General features: G+C 40.3%; 1 protein-coding gene across 7 annotated transcripts in view; it reads left to right on the top strand.

Moving 5' to 3' along the window:
* Window positions 1-18,103, top strand: part of SNX29 (sorting nexin 29) — a 487,403-nt gene that overhangs the window by 46,771 nt on the left and 422,529 nt on the right. For all 7 annotated transcript variants that reach the window (XR_012647696.1, XM_075010432.1, XM_075010435.1 and 4 more), the window contains exons 10-11: window positions 5,201-5,282; window positions 5,855-5,937. Coding sequence is in view for 6 of the 7 variants with exons in the window: in XM_075010432.1 (XP_074866533.1) it covers window positions 5,201-5,282; window positions 5,855-5,937 (165 nt within the window). In the remaining variant the exon portion in view is untranslated. The remainder of the gene's footprint in view (window positions 1-5,200; window positions 5,283-5,854; window positions 5,938-18,103) is intronic.

Here is an 18,103-nt window from a genome sequence, read left to right as displayed (position 1 = left end):
GGCCATCCTGAACTTGTTAATTTCAGAAACAGTACCAGTTGTCTGAAAGTGCAGCTTGAAGGGTCAATGGGTAACAGGATGCTGGAGATTTAGAATGGCTTAATGCGAATTTTCATGTAGTGAAGCGGAACAATACTTTGGTTTCTGTTAAATACCAACCACAGACAAACACAAACGTTGGAAAGCCTAATTGTTGAAGGACTGGAGTAAAGCTGATTCCAAATGATGATTTGCATACTTTAGTATTACATTGCAATAGGAAATTTACAAGATTAATGTGTGCAGTGGGTTATGGTTGTTTGTGAATATGTTTCATGTGTCTATAAAACTAATGAATCTTCTCAAAAATAGAAATCACTGTGGGGTTGAGGCCAAGGAGTGTCAAGTTTCAGTTACAGAAGAGAAATTTTAGGCATATACAACCTAGATAAAATAAATTATAACCCAAAGTCACATGAGGTTTGTTTAATATAGAAATATGCAAACTGCAGCTCTTGAGCTGACTGCTATGTCTCAATCTCATATGCTGAGTGCGTATCATAGTCCAGTTTCTTTCCATCATGAAGTTCTATGGAGATCTGAATTCTCATGTTGATTTAGATGTTAGAGGAGCTGTGTAGGAAGTATAGGACTTGTGTAGGGACTGAGATGAATTGATTTCAATGTACTCTGAGATTTAAATTGAAGATCGTTAGTCAAGTTAGCTTTAATCATGGCCCAGTAAAACTGCCAGATGAGATATACATAACAACTTTAAGGTTTTAATTGTCTGTTAATGTTTGTGTTCCAACCCAACACTCTCTTGCTTTCATTTCTTCTTGCACTGTTTCTAGTTTTTATGTTACTCCTCCCTTCACGTTTCATGCCCTCTTATTTTTGTGCCTATCCTGATGCCTTCAACAAACGGAACAGTCTCTTGTTGCATCCAAGCACATTCTGCCCCCGAACCAATTTTTTACCAAATCCTTTTATGAACTCAGCAGTAACTCCTTACACTTACGGCATGATTTTTCTGAATTAGTATGATCCTGAGATTATACGGAACACACAGTCCAAGGCAGAGAGCGAGTCCGTAAAACTGTACATTACAAATTCTTTATTTTGCCATCAGGGAGTCGCCAGAATTCATAGTTTTGTTTAGTTATTTGGCTAATGGTTTTATAAACAAACATGCTTATTTGAATGTATTCTCTTTTCAACAACTGCTTTATGATGCAGCAGCATTCCAAATATAAGAAGTTCAGGAGTAAAATCTTTTTATTCCATTTTTAATCTACTTTGTATAGTCCCTTAGTTTTTTGTGAACCATTAATTGATGGGGGTACATAAGTGGGCATTGTTTTTAAACTATTTCTCTGTTTAATTATAGTTGTAAAAATCGAAATATAATTTCAAAAGAATTACATAATGTTTTACTGCCCTCCATTGTTGTTACATACACCTGCAATTTTACCTGTACATCAGTAGTTGAATAGTTGAATATGCAGTATTACAGCTGTGTTGGTCTCAGGATGCTAGAAGGGCAAAGTGGGTGAGGCAATATCCTTTTACTGGACCAACTCTGTTGGTGTGAGAGACAAGTTGTGGCATTTACAGAGGTTTGTTTGTTTCTTTTTTGCGGTCTGACTCAGGCCTGAAGAAGAACTCTCTGTAAACTCAAAAGCTTCTCTCTTACTAATAGCAGTACATAAAAGACACTACTTTGTCCCAGAAGTTGAATAGAGAAGAACTGAGCAGTTCCTTTGATTACATTTAGTAATAATTGTGAACCTCGGATGCCAGTAAGTAATCATTTTGAGATTTTTAATTTGTCCTTATACAAGTTGAACCTGTCTCGTCCGGCACCCTCGGGACCTGACCAGTGCCCAATGAGACAATTTGCTGGGTGACAGGAGGTCAATATTGTCTAGCATATTACCAACATTTCCACTGCTTACTGGGCTCTTAGAAGACATTTGGTGTAAATTACAGCTAAATAACAACGCAGAACACTGAAAGACAGATCTGGTGGCGGTAAACTAACTTTATGGGACCACAAAAGCAACAAGAAGTACAGTGGCATCTTACATACTAACAGATATATTGGATCATAAACTTTCATGGGTCTTTACCCACGAAATCTTATACTCCAATATATCCGTCAGTCTGTAAGATGCCACAGGACTTCTTGTTGTTTCTGTGGATACAGACTGACATGGCTACCCCTCTGATACTTGTCACCATTTATGGGACCCTGGGAAACTTGGCCACACCCTTAATAAGTGGTCATCCGCCTAACTAAATTCATATCATGCCAGATTATGGAGTTTGCTGCATGAGAGAGCTCTGGATTAGAGAGGTTCAACCTGCATTTTTGTCACAGATTAGAAACTATTGTTTGCTAGTATTGTTTAAGTAATTTGATTCCTTTGTTTGGTTTTTGCCTTTGTTAAGGTGACTACATTGGAGTTTGGTCTGTGGTAAACAGTTAACTGCTTTGCAATAGTGGAGGAAATATTGTTTTAATTCATTGGAACATGGTGTAGTATAATGAAAAGAGTAAAACAGACTGTTTGGATCGTGTATGAATTAATATATTATGTACCACATCCAAATATTTCATTTTGGTTTGTAGGCTTATTATAGTGATCAGTATCACAACTGGTAGGGCTTTGGAATAATTGCAGTGTACTTTTTTCACTAATTTGTAGGGGTGTTTTGGCTTCAGTCCTTTCATAATGCTGCAAGGATGTGTAATGCCTCAGCTCCCCAGGAACTGTGAAGTACCACCACTTGGGCTGAAGTTCATTTGTCTGGAAGCAAAGTGTAGAGTTCATTAATGATGAAGTTTTTAAAACTTAATCATTTAAAAAGAAAAAAATAAGCACAGGCATTCCCCTCCTTGTTCAACCCAACGTCACTCTTAAAATGTTATCAACCTTCTCTTTTGATTTTCTTGGACTTTTTTAAATCCAGTACTATTTTTACATATGCTTTTGGCTTTGTTTTGTGGCAGTGGTGGGCAACCTGCAGCCCATGTTCCACCAGCAGCCCCTGGACCTCCTGGCTGCATGCCCCCCATGCTTCTTGTGCACTGGGACACTAGAGCCACATACTTCCTATGCCTTCCATTTCCCTCCCTGCGTTTTCAGAGGAGCTATGGATATCCTGATTTGTGCTCTGCCCCTGTTCCTTCCGCTCCTTCCCAGATATGGAATGCACTGAATTAGGTGTTCATGGGGTTACAGTTCTGGGAAGGATGGGGCGAAGGACAGAGGTCAATCAGGTGATTTGCATACTCTGTAACTGCTGAGCAAGATGTGGAGGGGAGCAGGTAAGTGCAGGGCTCCAGTGCCTGAGGCTACGTCTACATGTGGACGCTACATGAAATAGCTTATTTCGATGAATAACGTCTACACGTCCTCCAGGGCTGGCAACGTTGACGTTGAACTTCGACGTTGGGCAGCACCACATCGAAATAGGCGCTGCGAGGGAACGTCTACACGCCAAAGTAGCACACACAGAAATAAGGGTGCCAGGAACAGCTTCAGACAGGGTCACAGGGCGGACTCAACAGCAAGCCGCTCCCTTAAAGGGCCCCTCCCAGACACAGTTGCACTAAACAACACAAGATCCACAGAGCCGACAACTGGTTGCAGACCCTGTGCATGCAGCATGGATCGCCAGCTGCCGCAGCAGCAGCCAGAAGCCCTGGGCTAAGGGCTGCTGCACACGGTGACCATAGAGCCCCGCAGGGGCTGGAGAGAGAGCGTGTCTCAACCGCTCAGCTGATGGCCGCCAAGGCGGACCCCGCTATTTCGATGTTGCGGGACGCGGATTGTCTACACGTGCCCTACTTTGACATTCAACTTCGAAGTAGGGCGCTATTCCCATCCCCTCATGGGGATAGCGACTTCGATGTCTCGCCGCCTAACGTCGATTTCAACTTCGAAATAGCGCCCAGCGTGTGTAGCCGTGACGGGCGCTATTTCGAAGTTGGCGCCGCTACTTTGAAGTAGCCGGCACGTGTAGATGCGGCCGGAGAATGTGAGAAGTGCATTGGGGAGGGAGGTAGATGGGGTAGGGAGGCTGCAGGGTCACAGGTGGAACCCCAGTGTGGTGAAGGAGGGCCAGTTGTGGCCCACCCACTATTTGGGTTTTCCCATCCCTGTTTTGTGGTAATTTCATAGTGATAAAACATAACTTTGTAAAAAATGTCAGTGGAATATGACTTAATTTTTGTTTCACTTGAATGCTTTTGTAAGGGACTGAATGGCCTTTGGGGCTAGTATAGTGGTATGAATATGGTTTAATTTTTATTAGTGACATAAAGTGGTCACGATTTAGATGGCGTAAAATTAATTTCTTAATGTACAGAATGGACACAGTAAGAAGTATAAACTTTTCCACACTGACTCACTATTGTTTAAACCCTGCCATGGTTCAGTGACCTCTGGAAGTGAGTGGTTTTGCATGCTTATTTAATCCTCAGTGTATGAAGACTTCCTACAAAGATATCAGTTGTAATAAGGGGTTTTTAAATTTAAAAAATTTATGACTGGATTTAAATAACCAGTTAACTTCCCACAGTTTGGTTTGTAATGAATATCAAATTTCATATTTAATTAAATTAGGTATCAGGATTTGTGATACTTCGGGGAAGGCATTTCCTCAGAACTTTGAAACATGAAATTGTTACTGTAAAATGCCAGCAAACTATAAATAATAGGATTTAAATGTAAAATTCTCAAAAGCATTGAAGTCTCATTGGCAGTTAAGAGGGCTTACGGACTTACAAGCCTATTTCCTTTGTGAAATTTTGATTTTAGGTGCCTTTGAAAGTTTTACGTTTATTAGTTGCAAATGTTCTCAGTGGTGACTGATGGCAGAGCAAGGAGCAGTAGCTGAAGTTACAGAAAGAGAGGAGTATGTTGGCTATTAGGAAAAACTACTTCACCAGGAGGATGGTGAAGCACTGGAATGCATTGCCTAATGAGGTGGTGGAATCTCCATGCCTACTGGTTTTTATGTCCCAGGTTGACAAAGTCCTGGCTGGGATGATTTAGTTGGGGTTGATCCTGCTTGAAGCATGGGCCTGGACTCAATGACCTCCTGAGGTCCCTTCCAGCTCTATGATTCTGTGTAACAGGAGATTGTTACATTTTGCTAATTTTTGTATATCTATTTCCATTAATTTTATGTCCTGTGTATGCTGCTTTAGGTGACATGGAGAATGGAGAAGCACATGAAAGTGCTATTCTTGCAGTAGAAATGGCGCAGAAAGGATCAGAACTTCCTTACAGGTAGATCAAATTTAGTTCTTCTGTTTATAAAACAAAAATATTTTAGTGGTAAATAGGCACATGCAAAGTAAAGTTGGTGTCCAAGCCATAATTACTCAGCACTCAAAACAATCAGATTAAGTTTATAAGCATTTGGAAAGACAAATGCCGAAGTCCATACTTCCATATTTTTATAATCTTCAGAATATTTTATATTATATCTAATAATGCTGAAGGATTATGTCAAATAGTATGTAGACTTCATCTGGAAGTCATTATGTCACAATACACTAGTCACATAGTTCTTCTATTGAATATTAATATTCAATAGATTCATAAATTATCCATTCAGAAGTTAGACATTTTGTATTTTTAGATTTCAAGTGAGTTTGATTTATAATAAAAATATATTATATTTTCCTCTTAGATGTGACATTAGTATGTTCATTTGAGTTATATGTATGCATGGTGAATAGAACGTGGTCATTTAATTGTTTCTACTTTTACAAATCTTGCTTATTAGTCTTTTAACCGAGCATTTTGAATTGAGTTTCTCTGGCTTAATATTAATGTTTATCTGCCTTTCTGTCTAGAGTGGATGTCAGTCCTTCTTTTCAAGTAAACGCTTTAAGCAATATGTTGCCTTCAGCTGCTGTGCCAGAATCAATGACAATTAGTAAGTACTTACTTGCGTCCATTAGAGTGACAGCATGTGCTTATCAGAATTAGCTTTTCAAGCTGTGTTGGTAGTATGCACGCTCTCTTTCCTTCTCTCTAAGACATTTCCTGTGAGGCTAAGCCTTTGCTCTGATGAGCACATAGTAGTTCACTTTTAAACTGCTGGCTATCAAGGGGCATGAGAGTTTTGAGATGGTTCTGAATCTGCAGTTCCCAGTGTAGTTAGGAGGGTTTACTGCCACTGTGTCCTCACAGGTCACTGGCTCTGTCAGTGGTGATAATCAGAAGGCTGCTTGTGTGTGTGCTTAATGATGTGGACCCATGACCCACAGATGACCCTGAGAGGGCGCCCAAAGACCACAAACCAGATAAGGAACAAAGATGCCAGGCCAGGTTTTTTGTTAAGCAAAGTACAGTAACAGTTGTTGGTAGGTTCTACTGAACTGCTGTGCATGTGTACTTGCCACAAACGAATGATTCAGTAAGCGGGAAATGTCCATTGCCCCCTAAGTCATACAAAGATTGTCTCTCTCTCTCCCCACGCTGCCCCCGCCCCCGCACCATTTTATATACGGGTACAAAAAAATCACATCTCACTGCTGACCTATCAGATTGTTGTCAAGTCATCACCCCTCGCCCTATGCCTTGTGGTTTGATTAGATCATCTCTATCCATCATGCTGTCATTTTAGACCCTTTCCTGAAGCTGGGTCTGCATCTGTGAGGAGTAAGTGCAGGGAGTCCTTGGTATAAGTTGCCTTGCTAGAAGTTGTTTCACAAATATGTTATTAATTAATTCAGGCAAGTAAGTTAATTGTACATGGCACTGATTCGCACTTACGTCATTTGGGGGCCAGGGGACCAAAAGCTAGGAATGTAGCTGAGTTGTGTGGTGGCTGGGATGCAGGTGCTGTAGTGCAGAAACCCTTAGTAAAAGTCGCAGGAAATAAGTAGAAATTAATGGAAGCCCAGAGCCTGTCTGTGGTGAGGTGTGGGGGTTCACTGCGCAAGTTCTGCTGAACGAGGAGAAGGGCTAACTGCCTGTGTTCAGCTGTGGAGTGAGGGGAAAGGGAGGTGACTTCTCAACCTTCCAGCAGGGATGGCTGCCTGCCCAGACAACACCCACCCCACCAACCTCTCGTAGCTTATCAGAAGCAAGCTTCCGACAGACCAGAACCAGGGGTGATGCACGGGTGGGGTTCACAAAGGGTCACATGCAGCCTCCAGTGCTGTGACGGTCCCTGCACTCACTGTCAGTGAAGCGCTGCTTCTCGTGAGTGCAGGGCCTCCTGCTCTAGGGCAGTGCCTTTGGAGAACTTTTCGCCAGTCACCGCTGGCCAGAACACACTGATTTAAACTGGGATGAAACCTGCTACGCAGGAAAATGATATGACAGAAACATCCTATGTCTTATGTGTGACCACTGTTCCCAGAGCAATCCTTCTTTACCTCTACCCAAAGCAATCACTGTATATCTGACACATCAGGCCTCATCCTCATGGGAAGTCTATGTAGCACTTTCAGAATAAAAGCTTGGGAGCTTAGAGTCATTACTCTGCTATATAATTAACATCATTAGCTGAACAGAAACAATGATTTTGTGGCTTATTACAGCAGCCTGTAACCCACAAAACTCGTCGTCTTGTCCTATGAGGCAGAGATGTTAATGGCCCACTTTACCTTGTATGATCCCTTACAGTATGTGCTAATTACTTATGCTAAATAACCTGTTCCATCTTGTATTTTGCTGTCATGCTGAGAGTACCTTTCCCTTACCTGTAGAGTTCTACGTGTCTTGAAAACTTGTCTCTCTTGCTCTCTCTCTCTCTCCCTCTCTGTCTCTGAAATTGGTGCAATTGAAGATATTACCTAACCTGCATTGTCTCCCTGAGTATTGGTTGTGTATCTTGGGTTTGTACAGTTGATTTCTTGGCAGAGAATATTTGTTCATGTTGTTGCCAAGTAAACTTAGATTTAATTATTTTATTACTTTGACTGCAATATAGTAAGACAAGCAAGAAACTGTTCCTGCATTATTTTGTCAGTTGTGGATTAGGAGCTGTAATATTTATAGCCGCATAGAACAGTTGGTCACCACTAGGGGGAGAAATTGGTCTTTGAAACTCATTTTTAGTCTGTGGAATTATGTGCAATTAATCTACTCTAAAACTAAAATTGACTATGATCTGTATTTCAGTGGTTATTTAACCTTTTTCTGGCTAAGATGAAAGCTAGCATTTAACATCAAAATGAATTTGCCATTTCTAATTTATTGTTTGAGAAGACATAGATCATTGTAAACAATTTATAAACCAGTGGGTCTGTTTAATAAGTATTTCTTGTTAACATTTTTCTTAAGAAAAAGCTGATTAGTTATGAATATTTGTATAAACATTGACAGCCATCTATGTCTATTTTTTGTCAGTGTTCAACTTGCTTGTTTTCTCTTTTAGGATTTGTTATTATAGGTCTTTAAGTTTTATTGGCATCTGTACTGGAGGGAGTTCAGTAGTACAGAAAAGATCTTTACTGCCTTGTTTTTCCTCTTGTTTTGCTCTTCTAATTTGAAGAATAGTTTCTAAGCAGTGAAAATGCTAGCTTGTTGCATAGCAACACATTTCTAAACACATAGCAGGCATACAGAATGAAATAGAATAGTGCAGTAATAAGGTACATAAGGCCTCCAATGACAAGTAGCTTTCTACAGTTATTTTTTAAAGATAACATTTATAAAATTAAACATGAGTTGAACTCAGTTTTGTTGCTGCTATATGCAGTCTCTATTCCACTTTCTTTTCCTTACAGTACCAGCCTTATCTCTGTTCCCTTGATATGTAGCTTGGCATAAGAACTGTGCTTGCTACCTTGTGTTTGTAAAACAATGTGAATTTTAACAGCAACTGCATCATGGCAAGCCCTGTATAAAAAGTCCCCAAACCCTATCTACTCTATCTATCTAATCTATGAAGTTTTAGAATAAACGCCATGGGGGAAATCCTGGCTTCGCTGAACTTAGTGACAAAACTTCCTTTAACTTCAATAGGGCAAAGATTTCACCGTGTGTGTGTGTGTGTGTGTGTGTGTGTGTGTTTAGATTACATTTGCAAACTTTTTTCTTCTTTGGCCTCCTAAAGAGAACCATGACAGTCTACTTCCAAATTCTTGAGTCTTGGAGTTGTTCTTTCTAAGGCGAAGTTCTTTCATGTGGCATGCACATATCGAAGAATGATGTGTTCGGTTGTAACAATCGTTGCCCGGTACTTCGATCTGATGATGTAGATTCCCAGGATTTTGGATTGATGTTGAATTTTTTCGTGGCATTTTTGCATGTATCCTTGAATCTTAGCTTCGGTCTTCCTTTTGTTCTCAACCCACATGACAGTTCACCAAAGAGGATTTCTTTGTGAAGACGTTGGCCACCCATGCTTCTCACATGGCCAAGCCATCATAGTCTTCTGCTGTTGAGGATTGCTATGAAGCTGGGTATGCCAGATCTTGACAGGCCATCTGCATTTGAAACTTTACCTTGCCAGTTGATATTCATAATTATGTGGATGCAGCGAAGATGGAAGCTGTTCATTTTTTTCTCCTGGTTTGAGTAGGTGGTCCATGCCTCAGAACCATATAGCAGAATACTCAATACACATAATAGAAATGTGTGCTAGGGAGTGGTGCTTCCACAGTTATCAAAATAAATCTGTGTCAGGCCTTCTCTGGTTACTGTACTGTTTAAATTTTTTCTGTGCAGCTGTTTTTCAGATTCGGGTGCAGGTAATTCCTGATATCGCTCTCTGATGTTAGTTTATTATTAATGAATTTTTTCTTTTTTATTGTACTTATTTTATTTCACAGATTCGAGGCAGGTGAAGTAATATCTTTTATTGCACCAACTTCTGTTGGGGAGGGGGACCAAGGTTTTGAGCCACAGAGAACTCTTCTTGAGGAGTGGCTTAAAAGCTCCTCTCACCAACAGAAGTTAGCCCAGTAAGAGGTGTTACTTGGCCTAATCTGTCTCTCCAGTTGCTTGGGACTGACACAGTTGTAACTACACAGTATATTTTGTATCATCGACAGCAATATGCTTGTATCCATAATTCTTACTGACGGAATTAAGGTGCATATCTCTCCTGTCCCCCAAATGTGTCTTCTGCCTTTTCTTGTGGTGGAGAAATATCATGTCAGTACAGGACTCACCATGTTCCTCTTTTGGGCTCTCTGAAATGAAAACTCATTCCAAAGCTTTTCTTTTTTTAAAGGAATTTCAAAAGGAGCTCTGTTCTCTTGAAGCAAATAGTAACATACAATATCTTTCTGATTGTGATGCTAGACTCTTTTGAGTAATCATTCTGGCACTTCAGTGTTCCAAAATAATTTTCTCTAGTTTCTAAAGTTGGGCTTTAGACATAAAGGACATGGAAACGTGAGGCAGAGTGCATCATTTAATGTTTCTAAAAATTTCTCATGTATCATCACAAAAGTACTTTACCTGTTTTCGTTCATGAATAATTACTGAGTTGCTAAAACCACCTTCTACTGTCTTTTCAACAGGCATATTACTTTTTCAGAAGCTTTCAGTTCATTTTTTTCCTTTTCCTTTCCTTTTTTGTTGTCCAATAGCAAAGGCTTGGCAGTATTGTACCAGTACTGCACACTGAACTCAGCCATGGCTGGTAGCAACAAGTCTGGATGTTAGAAAATTGGTGCACAAACCCTTAATGAGAGATTTCCATGTGGACTCCTTTGTGAACACATCCTATGAGGTCAATCATCTGACATTAGATGTTATTAATTGGTTAGATTTTTTTTTTAGATAGAGGGAACTCCTGTGTAAATTCACGCTAAGAAAAGAGAATGAAAAGTCATTGCCAAGACTGACACATCAGAAGGATTACTGAGAATAGCTCCTTGACCTCAGGATCTTTAGTAGTACATTGGCAAATTATTTCACATAGAACTCATTCCTCCCAGGTGGTGATTGCAAGTTGCAGTTATCTGATCCTTTGACTAGACAGTGGAAGAATTTTTAAAATTACCAACCAGTCTTGGATATAGCTAAAAAGACATATTGCACATATCTAACATGATGGGACAGCACAGCTTGCAATTTATATCCCCACATTCTGAGCAAGATTGTAGAGGTAGTGATTTGGAAAAGTCATATTTCTCAACTATGATTCTTGAATGTGAGATTATTGGAAGTGTTTAAAACAGCTAATATCAATACTTGCCAGTTATCCAACCATTTAGACTAACAAAATAATTTATTAGGTGATGAGTTTTCTTGGGACAGACCCACTTCCACTTCTTCAGTCTGTCCCATGAAAGCTCATCACCTAATAAATTATTTTGTTAGTCTTTAAAGTGCTACTGGACTGCTTTTTTGTTTTCATAATATATAGACTAGCACGGCTATCTCTCTGTTACTATTTAGACCAAGTATAATTTCATCATGAAAAATTAATTGTTGACTTTTCCTACAAGGACTAGTATTTTTACCAAAGGTTTTATTAACTATGAGAGAAATTTAACATAAAGTATTATGTGATGTCCTCAGCAAGATGTTTTATACTGATCAGTATTAGCGATAGGGATGCTATTGTTTAACTGGTAAATCTCACTCTAAAGATGAGGCCTACTAATTACAGTTACTCAGTGGGGACTGGAGCAGTTCCCTCCCTGCCCTGGGTGGGCGGCTGCTTCAGCCTTGTGAAGCATGCTGCGGGTGAAGGGGTGCTTCAGCCAGGCCAGAGCAGCCCTTATCCAAAGTGGCCCAGGGCACACCGCAAGCAGGGCTGTTCTAGATTGGCTGGAGCAGCCCTGATCTATGGCAGGCCCATTTCATGAGTGCTGCAGGCAGGGGGCGCTCCACCCCAGCTTGGACAGCCACACTTGGACATACCTTGGGCAAGGGTGGTATCCCCCTCAACCCCCTGTTTAATTGATTGGCTGATTAAACTTAATATGTAGCCTTTTAACTAATTAAATAGGATTTTACACCTCCAGTTAAGCTGTGTCTACACTTGCATTCCTCTTTTGAAAGAAAATGCAAATAAGTCATATATTTACACATCTGGTACATCATTTGCATATTCTCATTTGGAAAGAAAGGAATATGCAAATGAGGTGCCAGATATGTAAATCTGCACCTCATTTGCATTTTGATTTCCCTCATTTGCATACCTCTTTCAAAAGAGGAATGAAAGTATAGATACAGCCACAGAGAATAGCTTTTCATATTCTTGCTATTACACAATATAAGCCATTTAAAGTAATTTGTTTCTTAGAATGTGTGAAAAAGGTCTGTGAAGTATTACTTTAAAAATTAACAAGAAGTCCTGTGACATCTTAAACACTAACAGATACTTTGGAGCATAAGCTTTTGTGGGAAAAGACCTGCTTCATCAGATGCAACTGTTGAATCTGATAAAGCGGGTGTTTGCCCACAAAAGCTTATGCTCCAAAATATCTGTTAGTCTATAAGGTGCCACAGGGTTCCTTGTTGTTTTTGAAGATACAGACAAACTCAACTACCCCTCTGACATTTTAAAAATGCTTTCCTTTTATGTTGGAAATACTAAGAATGTGTAGTCTGTTTCTTGATATCTCTGGAGGATTTACTAGAGGTTTTTATGTGCTGTGAGCTTTATGCTTTTTAGTTAATATTTAATGTTAGTGTCATAGAATCATAGAACACTAGAACTGGAAGGGACCTTGAGAGGTCATCGAGTCCAGTTCCCTGCCTTCTCAGCAGGACTAAGCACCATCTAGACCATTCCCGATAGGCGTCTATCTCACTTGCTCTTAAAAATCTCTAGCGATGAAGATTCCGCAACCTCTCTAGGTAACTTATTCCAGTGTTTTACCACCCTGACAGTTAGGAAGTTTTTTCTGATGTCTAATATAAACCTCCCTTGCTGCAGTTTAAGCCCATTGCTCCCTGTCCTATCTTTAGAGGCCAACAAGAACAATTTTTCTCCTTCCTCCTTGTAGCCCTCTTTGAGATTCTTGAAAACTGCAATCATGTCCCCTTAAGTCTTTTTTCTTTTCTAAACTAAACAAGCTTAGTTCTTTCAGTCTTCCCTCATTGCTCATGTTCCCTAGACCTTTAATCATTGTTGTTGCTCCTTTTGGGACCTTCTCTAGTTTCTCCACATCTTTCTTCAAATGTGGTGCCCAGAACTGGACACAGTACTCCAGTTGAGGTCTAAAGAGTGCTGAGTAGAGCTGAAGAGTGACGTCTCATGTCTTGCTCACAACACTCATGTTGTTAGTGCATCCCAGAACCATATTTGCTTTTTTTGCAACAGCATCACACTGTTGACTCTTATGTAGTTTGTGGTCCACTATGACCCTCTAAGTCCCTTTCCATAGTACTCCTTAGACAGTCGCTTCCCATTCTATGTGTATGAGGCTGCTTGTTCCTTCCTAAGTGGAGTACTTTGCATTTGTCCTTATTAAACTTCATCCTGTTTATCTTAGACCATTTATACAGTTTGTCCAAATCATTGTCTTGTCGATCATTGTCTTCTACATCTTGTCCAAATCAGGGATGTGGATTTGCTGGAGCAGGTTCAGCAAAGGGCAACAAAAATGATTAAGGGGCTGGAGCACAAGACCTGTGAGGATAGGCTGAGGGATTTGGGCTTGTTTAGTTTACAGAAGAGAAGACTTAGGGGTGATTTAATAGCAGCCTTCAACCTACTGAAGGGGGGCTCTAAAGAGGACGGTGAGAAACTGTTCTCAGTGGTGTCAGATGGCAGAACAAGGAGTAATGGTCTGAAGTTGAAGAGGGAGAGATGTAGGTTAGATATTAGGAAAAACAACTTCACCAGGAGCGTGGTGAAGCGTTGGAATGCTTTGCCTGGAGAGGTGGTGGATTCTCCATCCCTAGAGGTTTTTAAGTCCTGGCTTGACAAGGTCCTGGCTGGGATGACTTTGTAGGGGTTGATCCTGCTTGAAGCAGGGGGCTGGACTAGATGACCTCCTGAGGTCCCTTCCAGCCCTATGATTCTGTGAATCTGTGATTTTTTTGAATTATGACCCTACTGTTCAAAGCAGTTGCAACCCCTCTCAGCTTGGTATCATCTGCAAATTTAATAAGTGTATGCTCTATGCCAATATCTAAATCATTGATGAAAATATTGAATGGTAACTAGTCCCAAAATATATCCATGTGGAATCCCACTTGTTATGCTCTTCCAGCTTGACAGCAAACCATTAATAACTATTCTCTGAGAATGGTTATCCAGCCAGTTACGCACCCACCTTATAGTGGCCCCATCTAAGTTGTATTTGCTGTTGTTTGCTTAGTTTATTGATGAGAAGGTCATGCGAGACCATGTCAAATGCCTTACTAAAGTCTAGGTCTAGGTATACCACATCCACCACTTCTCCCTTATCCACAAGACTTGTTATCCTGTTAAAAAAAGCTTTCAGTTTGGTCTGGCATGATTTGTTTACAAATCCATGCTGGCTGTTACCTATCACCTTATTTTCTTCCAGATGTTTGCAGATGAATGCCTTTATTATTTGCTCCTTTATCTTTCCCAGCACAGAAGTTAAACTGGCTGGTCTGTAGTTTCCTGGGTTGTTTTATTTTTTTCCTTTTTTATAGATGGGCACTATATTTGCCCTTTCCCGGTCTTCTGGAATCTTTCCTGACTTCCAGGACTTTTAAAATATGATAGCTAAAGGCTCAGAAAACTCCTCTATCAGCTCCTGAGATATTCTAGGTTGCATTTAATCAGGCCCTGGTGACTTGCAGACATCTAATTTTTCTAAGTAATTTTTAACTTGTTATTTTTATTTCATTCTATCCCTCTGTCCTCTACCCCCTTCCCCTTAGCATACATTGTGTTAGGCATTTCTGCATTGGCCTTCTTGGTGAAGATGGAAACAAAGAAGTCATTAACCACCTCTACCATTTCCAGATTTCCTAATACTGTGTTTCCCTCCTTATTGCGTAGTGGGCCTACCCTGTCCTTGGTCTTTCTCTTGCTTCTAATATATTTATAGACTGACTTCTTGTTACCCTTCATGTCTCTAGCTACAGAGAGGTAGTGTGTTGGTCTGCATTCTGACAAAACATCAGTAATGTATTATTTTAAAGACTAGCAAAATGATTTATTCAGTGATGAGTTTGCCTCGTTTGTCCAGTGTACATAGTGGCAGAGCATTGCTGGCACATAATGGGATATATAATATTGGTTGAGATACACGAGAATGTGCCCGTGATCTTGTAACTAACATGGTTAGATCCAGTGATTGTATCCCCAGAATAAATATGTGGACAAAGCTGGTGGGAGGGTTTGTTGCAAGGAAAAGTTCCAGGATTAGCATTACTGTGGTGTAGCCTGTGACTGCTAGTAATAATCTTTCTTAGGTTAGGAGGTTGTCTATCGAAGAGTACAGACCTGCCACCTAGGGCCTTCTGGAATGTAGCATCATTAGATACAATAGGTTGTAGGTTTTTAATGTTGCATTGTAGGGGGTTGAGCTGGGGCTATAGGTAATGACAAGTGGTGTTCTATTATTGATTTTCTTGGACCTATCTTGAAGTAGCTGGTTTCTGGATATTCATCTGGCCATGTCAATCTGTTTTTTTTTTAAACTTCTCCCATTGGGTAACTAAGTTTTATGAATGCTTGATAGAGGTCTTGAAGTTTTCGGTCTCCATCAGTAGGATTGGAGAAGATGTGATTGTATCTAAGGGCTTGGCTATATACAGTGGTCCGTGTGGTGTGTGCTGTATGGAGGCTGGAGCCAGGAAGGTAAGTGTAGCTGTCAGTGGCTTTCCGGTAGAATGGTGTTGATTTTAGTCATGAGCGAATTGTACAGTGGTGTCCAGGAAATGTCTCTGTCACGTGGAATAGTCAAGGCTGAGATTGATGGTGGGATGCAGGTTTTTAGTCCCTGTGGCATTCTTCCAGAGCCTCTTCACCATGGGTCCAAATGATAAAGATATCATCCATGTAGTGTAAGCAAAGGAGGGATAATAGGGGACAAGAGCTGAGGAATTCTTGTTTTATGTTGGCCGTAAAAATGATAGCATACTGTTGTGCCATGCGGGTTCCCATAACAGTGCTGCTAATCTGGAGGTATAACTTGTCCTCAAATTGGAAATAATTGTGGGTGAGAACAAAGTTACATAGGTCAGCCACCAGATTTGCTGTGGTAACATAAGGAATGGAATTTGATACCTTGTAGTCCATCTTCATGTTGAATATTGGTGTAGAGAGCTTCTGCATCCATGGTGGCAAGGATGGAATTGTCAGGAAGGTTTTTCCAGTGTGTTGTAAATTTCCTCAGGAAGTCAGTGGTATCTTGGAGATAGCTAGGAGTGCTGGTGGCGTAGGGTTTGAGGAGGGAGTCTACATAGCTGGACATTTTGGTAGTAAGGGTGCCAGTACCTGAAATGATAGGACATCCTGGGTTTCCAGGTTTGTGGATTTTAGGCAGTAAATAGAATAATCCAGATTGGGGCTCAGATGATGGGTCTGAATGAATATGGTCTTGAGTAGAGGCAGGGATTTCCTTAAGTAGATGGTGTAGTTTCTTTTGGAATTCCAAAGTGGTATCTGAGGAAAGAGGTCTGTAAAATGTAGAGAGAGAGTTGTCTAGCTAGTCCAACTTACTCATGATGACAACAGCATCCCCCTTGTCAGCCAGCTTGATTTGTAATGTCAGAGTCATTTTTGAGACTGGACAGCATAGTGTTCAGCACAATTGAGATTGTGTTTCATTTGGTGTAGTTTGCATATAGTTATGTATAGTATTATATATTGTGTGTACATATAATGTTTGCATATGATTACATATAATATTATATATGCCATTGTGCCAGCAATGCCCCGCCACTGTGTACATTGAACAAGCCAGGCACTCTTTGCCAAAGAATGAATGGACGCAGAGCAGACATCCGGAATCTCAGTGTACATAAGCTGGTCAGTGAACACTTCAATGAAGTGGGCCATTCTGTTAAAGACCTGGGAATTTACATTTTACAATAAAGAGACTTTAAAAGCAGATTACATCGGGAGATTGGTGAAATGGATTTCATATTCAAATTTGACACATTAACACTTAGTATGAACAGACATGTTAACAATTACCTCACACGTTATAAGGACTGCTTCCCTTCCTTTGATGCTCATAATTATCTCAGGCAAGACACTTAACATCCCTGACCCCTCACCCCCTGCTTCAGTCCTATGTACTTGATTATCAGTTTTTATTGCAATTTTTTTTGGACCTCTCTACTTCTAGATGTCCGTCTGTACTGGAAATGCTATTGATATGATGAAATGGGTCTGTCCAGGAAGGCTCATCACCGAATAAGTAATTTTTTAATTTTGAAAGTGCTACATTACTGCTGTTTTTTGTCTCTAGCTTGTTTGACCTTGTTTTGTGCTCTGGCCTTTCTAATCTTGCTCCTGCATACATGTATTGATTGTTTGCTTATATTCATCTTTTGTAATTTATCCTAATTTCCACTTTTTATGTGACTCCTTTTTGCTAGTCTGTCGCAGATTTGGTGTTCATTCTTCCATTACACTGTTTTTCTAATAGTTGTTTTCGTAGTACAAAAAGTTCCTTGATGTTGTCCACACACAGTCTACTTCTGGTGCCATACAGGATCTGATTTTTCTTTTTTTGCTTGCATTACCTGTTGGACTCTATGCAACCAGTATATCTCAAATATCCTGAGTTGCTGTAGGGAAAATAATCAATATTGCTCTTAAATTAATGGACTACAAAATGCTTCCACCCTAGTTGTGAATTTAATTAATGGTGTGGGCAAGCTCCACAGTCAGTGAAGCAAGTATTACCTCCATCATTTCATCCAACCATTTCTCACAGCCTACCAACACTCTGTCTTTATTGAATTGCAGCCAGCTAGCTCTCATCCAGCATGAATGTTGGGTAGACAATAGGAAAATTTATTGAATGGGAAAATCCAGGACTAATGAAAAATATGCTGGGTCAGCATCTTGATGTCGCTGTAATGCAAACTGTCTTCCCGCTACTTAACACAGTGATTCTGAAAATGTGGTTTGGCACCAAGGCCCTCTCTAAGCTGAGTGGCAGTGCAGCTGCCTAATAAGCAGAGGCTTGGGACTGCTGTGCATGGAGCCCTTCTCCCCACCTGTTGCAGCTCTCTGCTGG

The sequence above is a fragment of the Carettochelys insculpta genome, chromosome 16, assembly GCF_033958435.1.
Source record: "Carettochelys insculpta isolate YL-2023 chromosome 16, ASM3395843v1, whole genome shotgun sequence".
Taxonomy (NCBI): domain Eukaryota; kingdom Metazoa; phylum Chordata; order Testudines; family Carettochelyidae; genus Carettochelys; species Carettochelys insculpta.
Note: the sequence above shows the minus strand (reverse complement) of the source record. Positions and strands in the feature narration are given on the sequence as shown.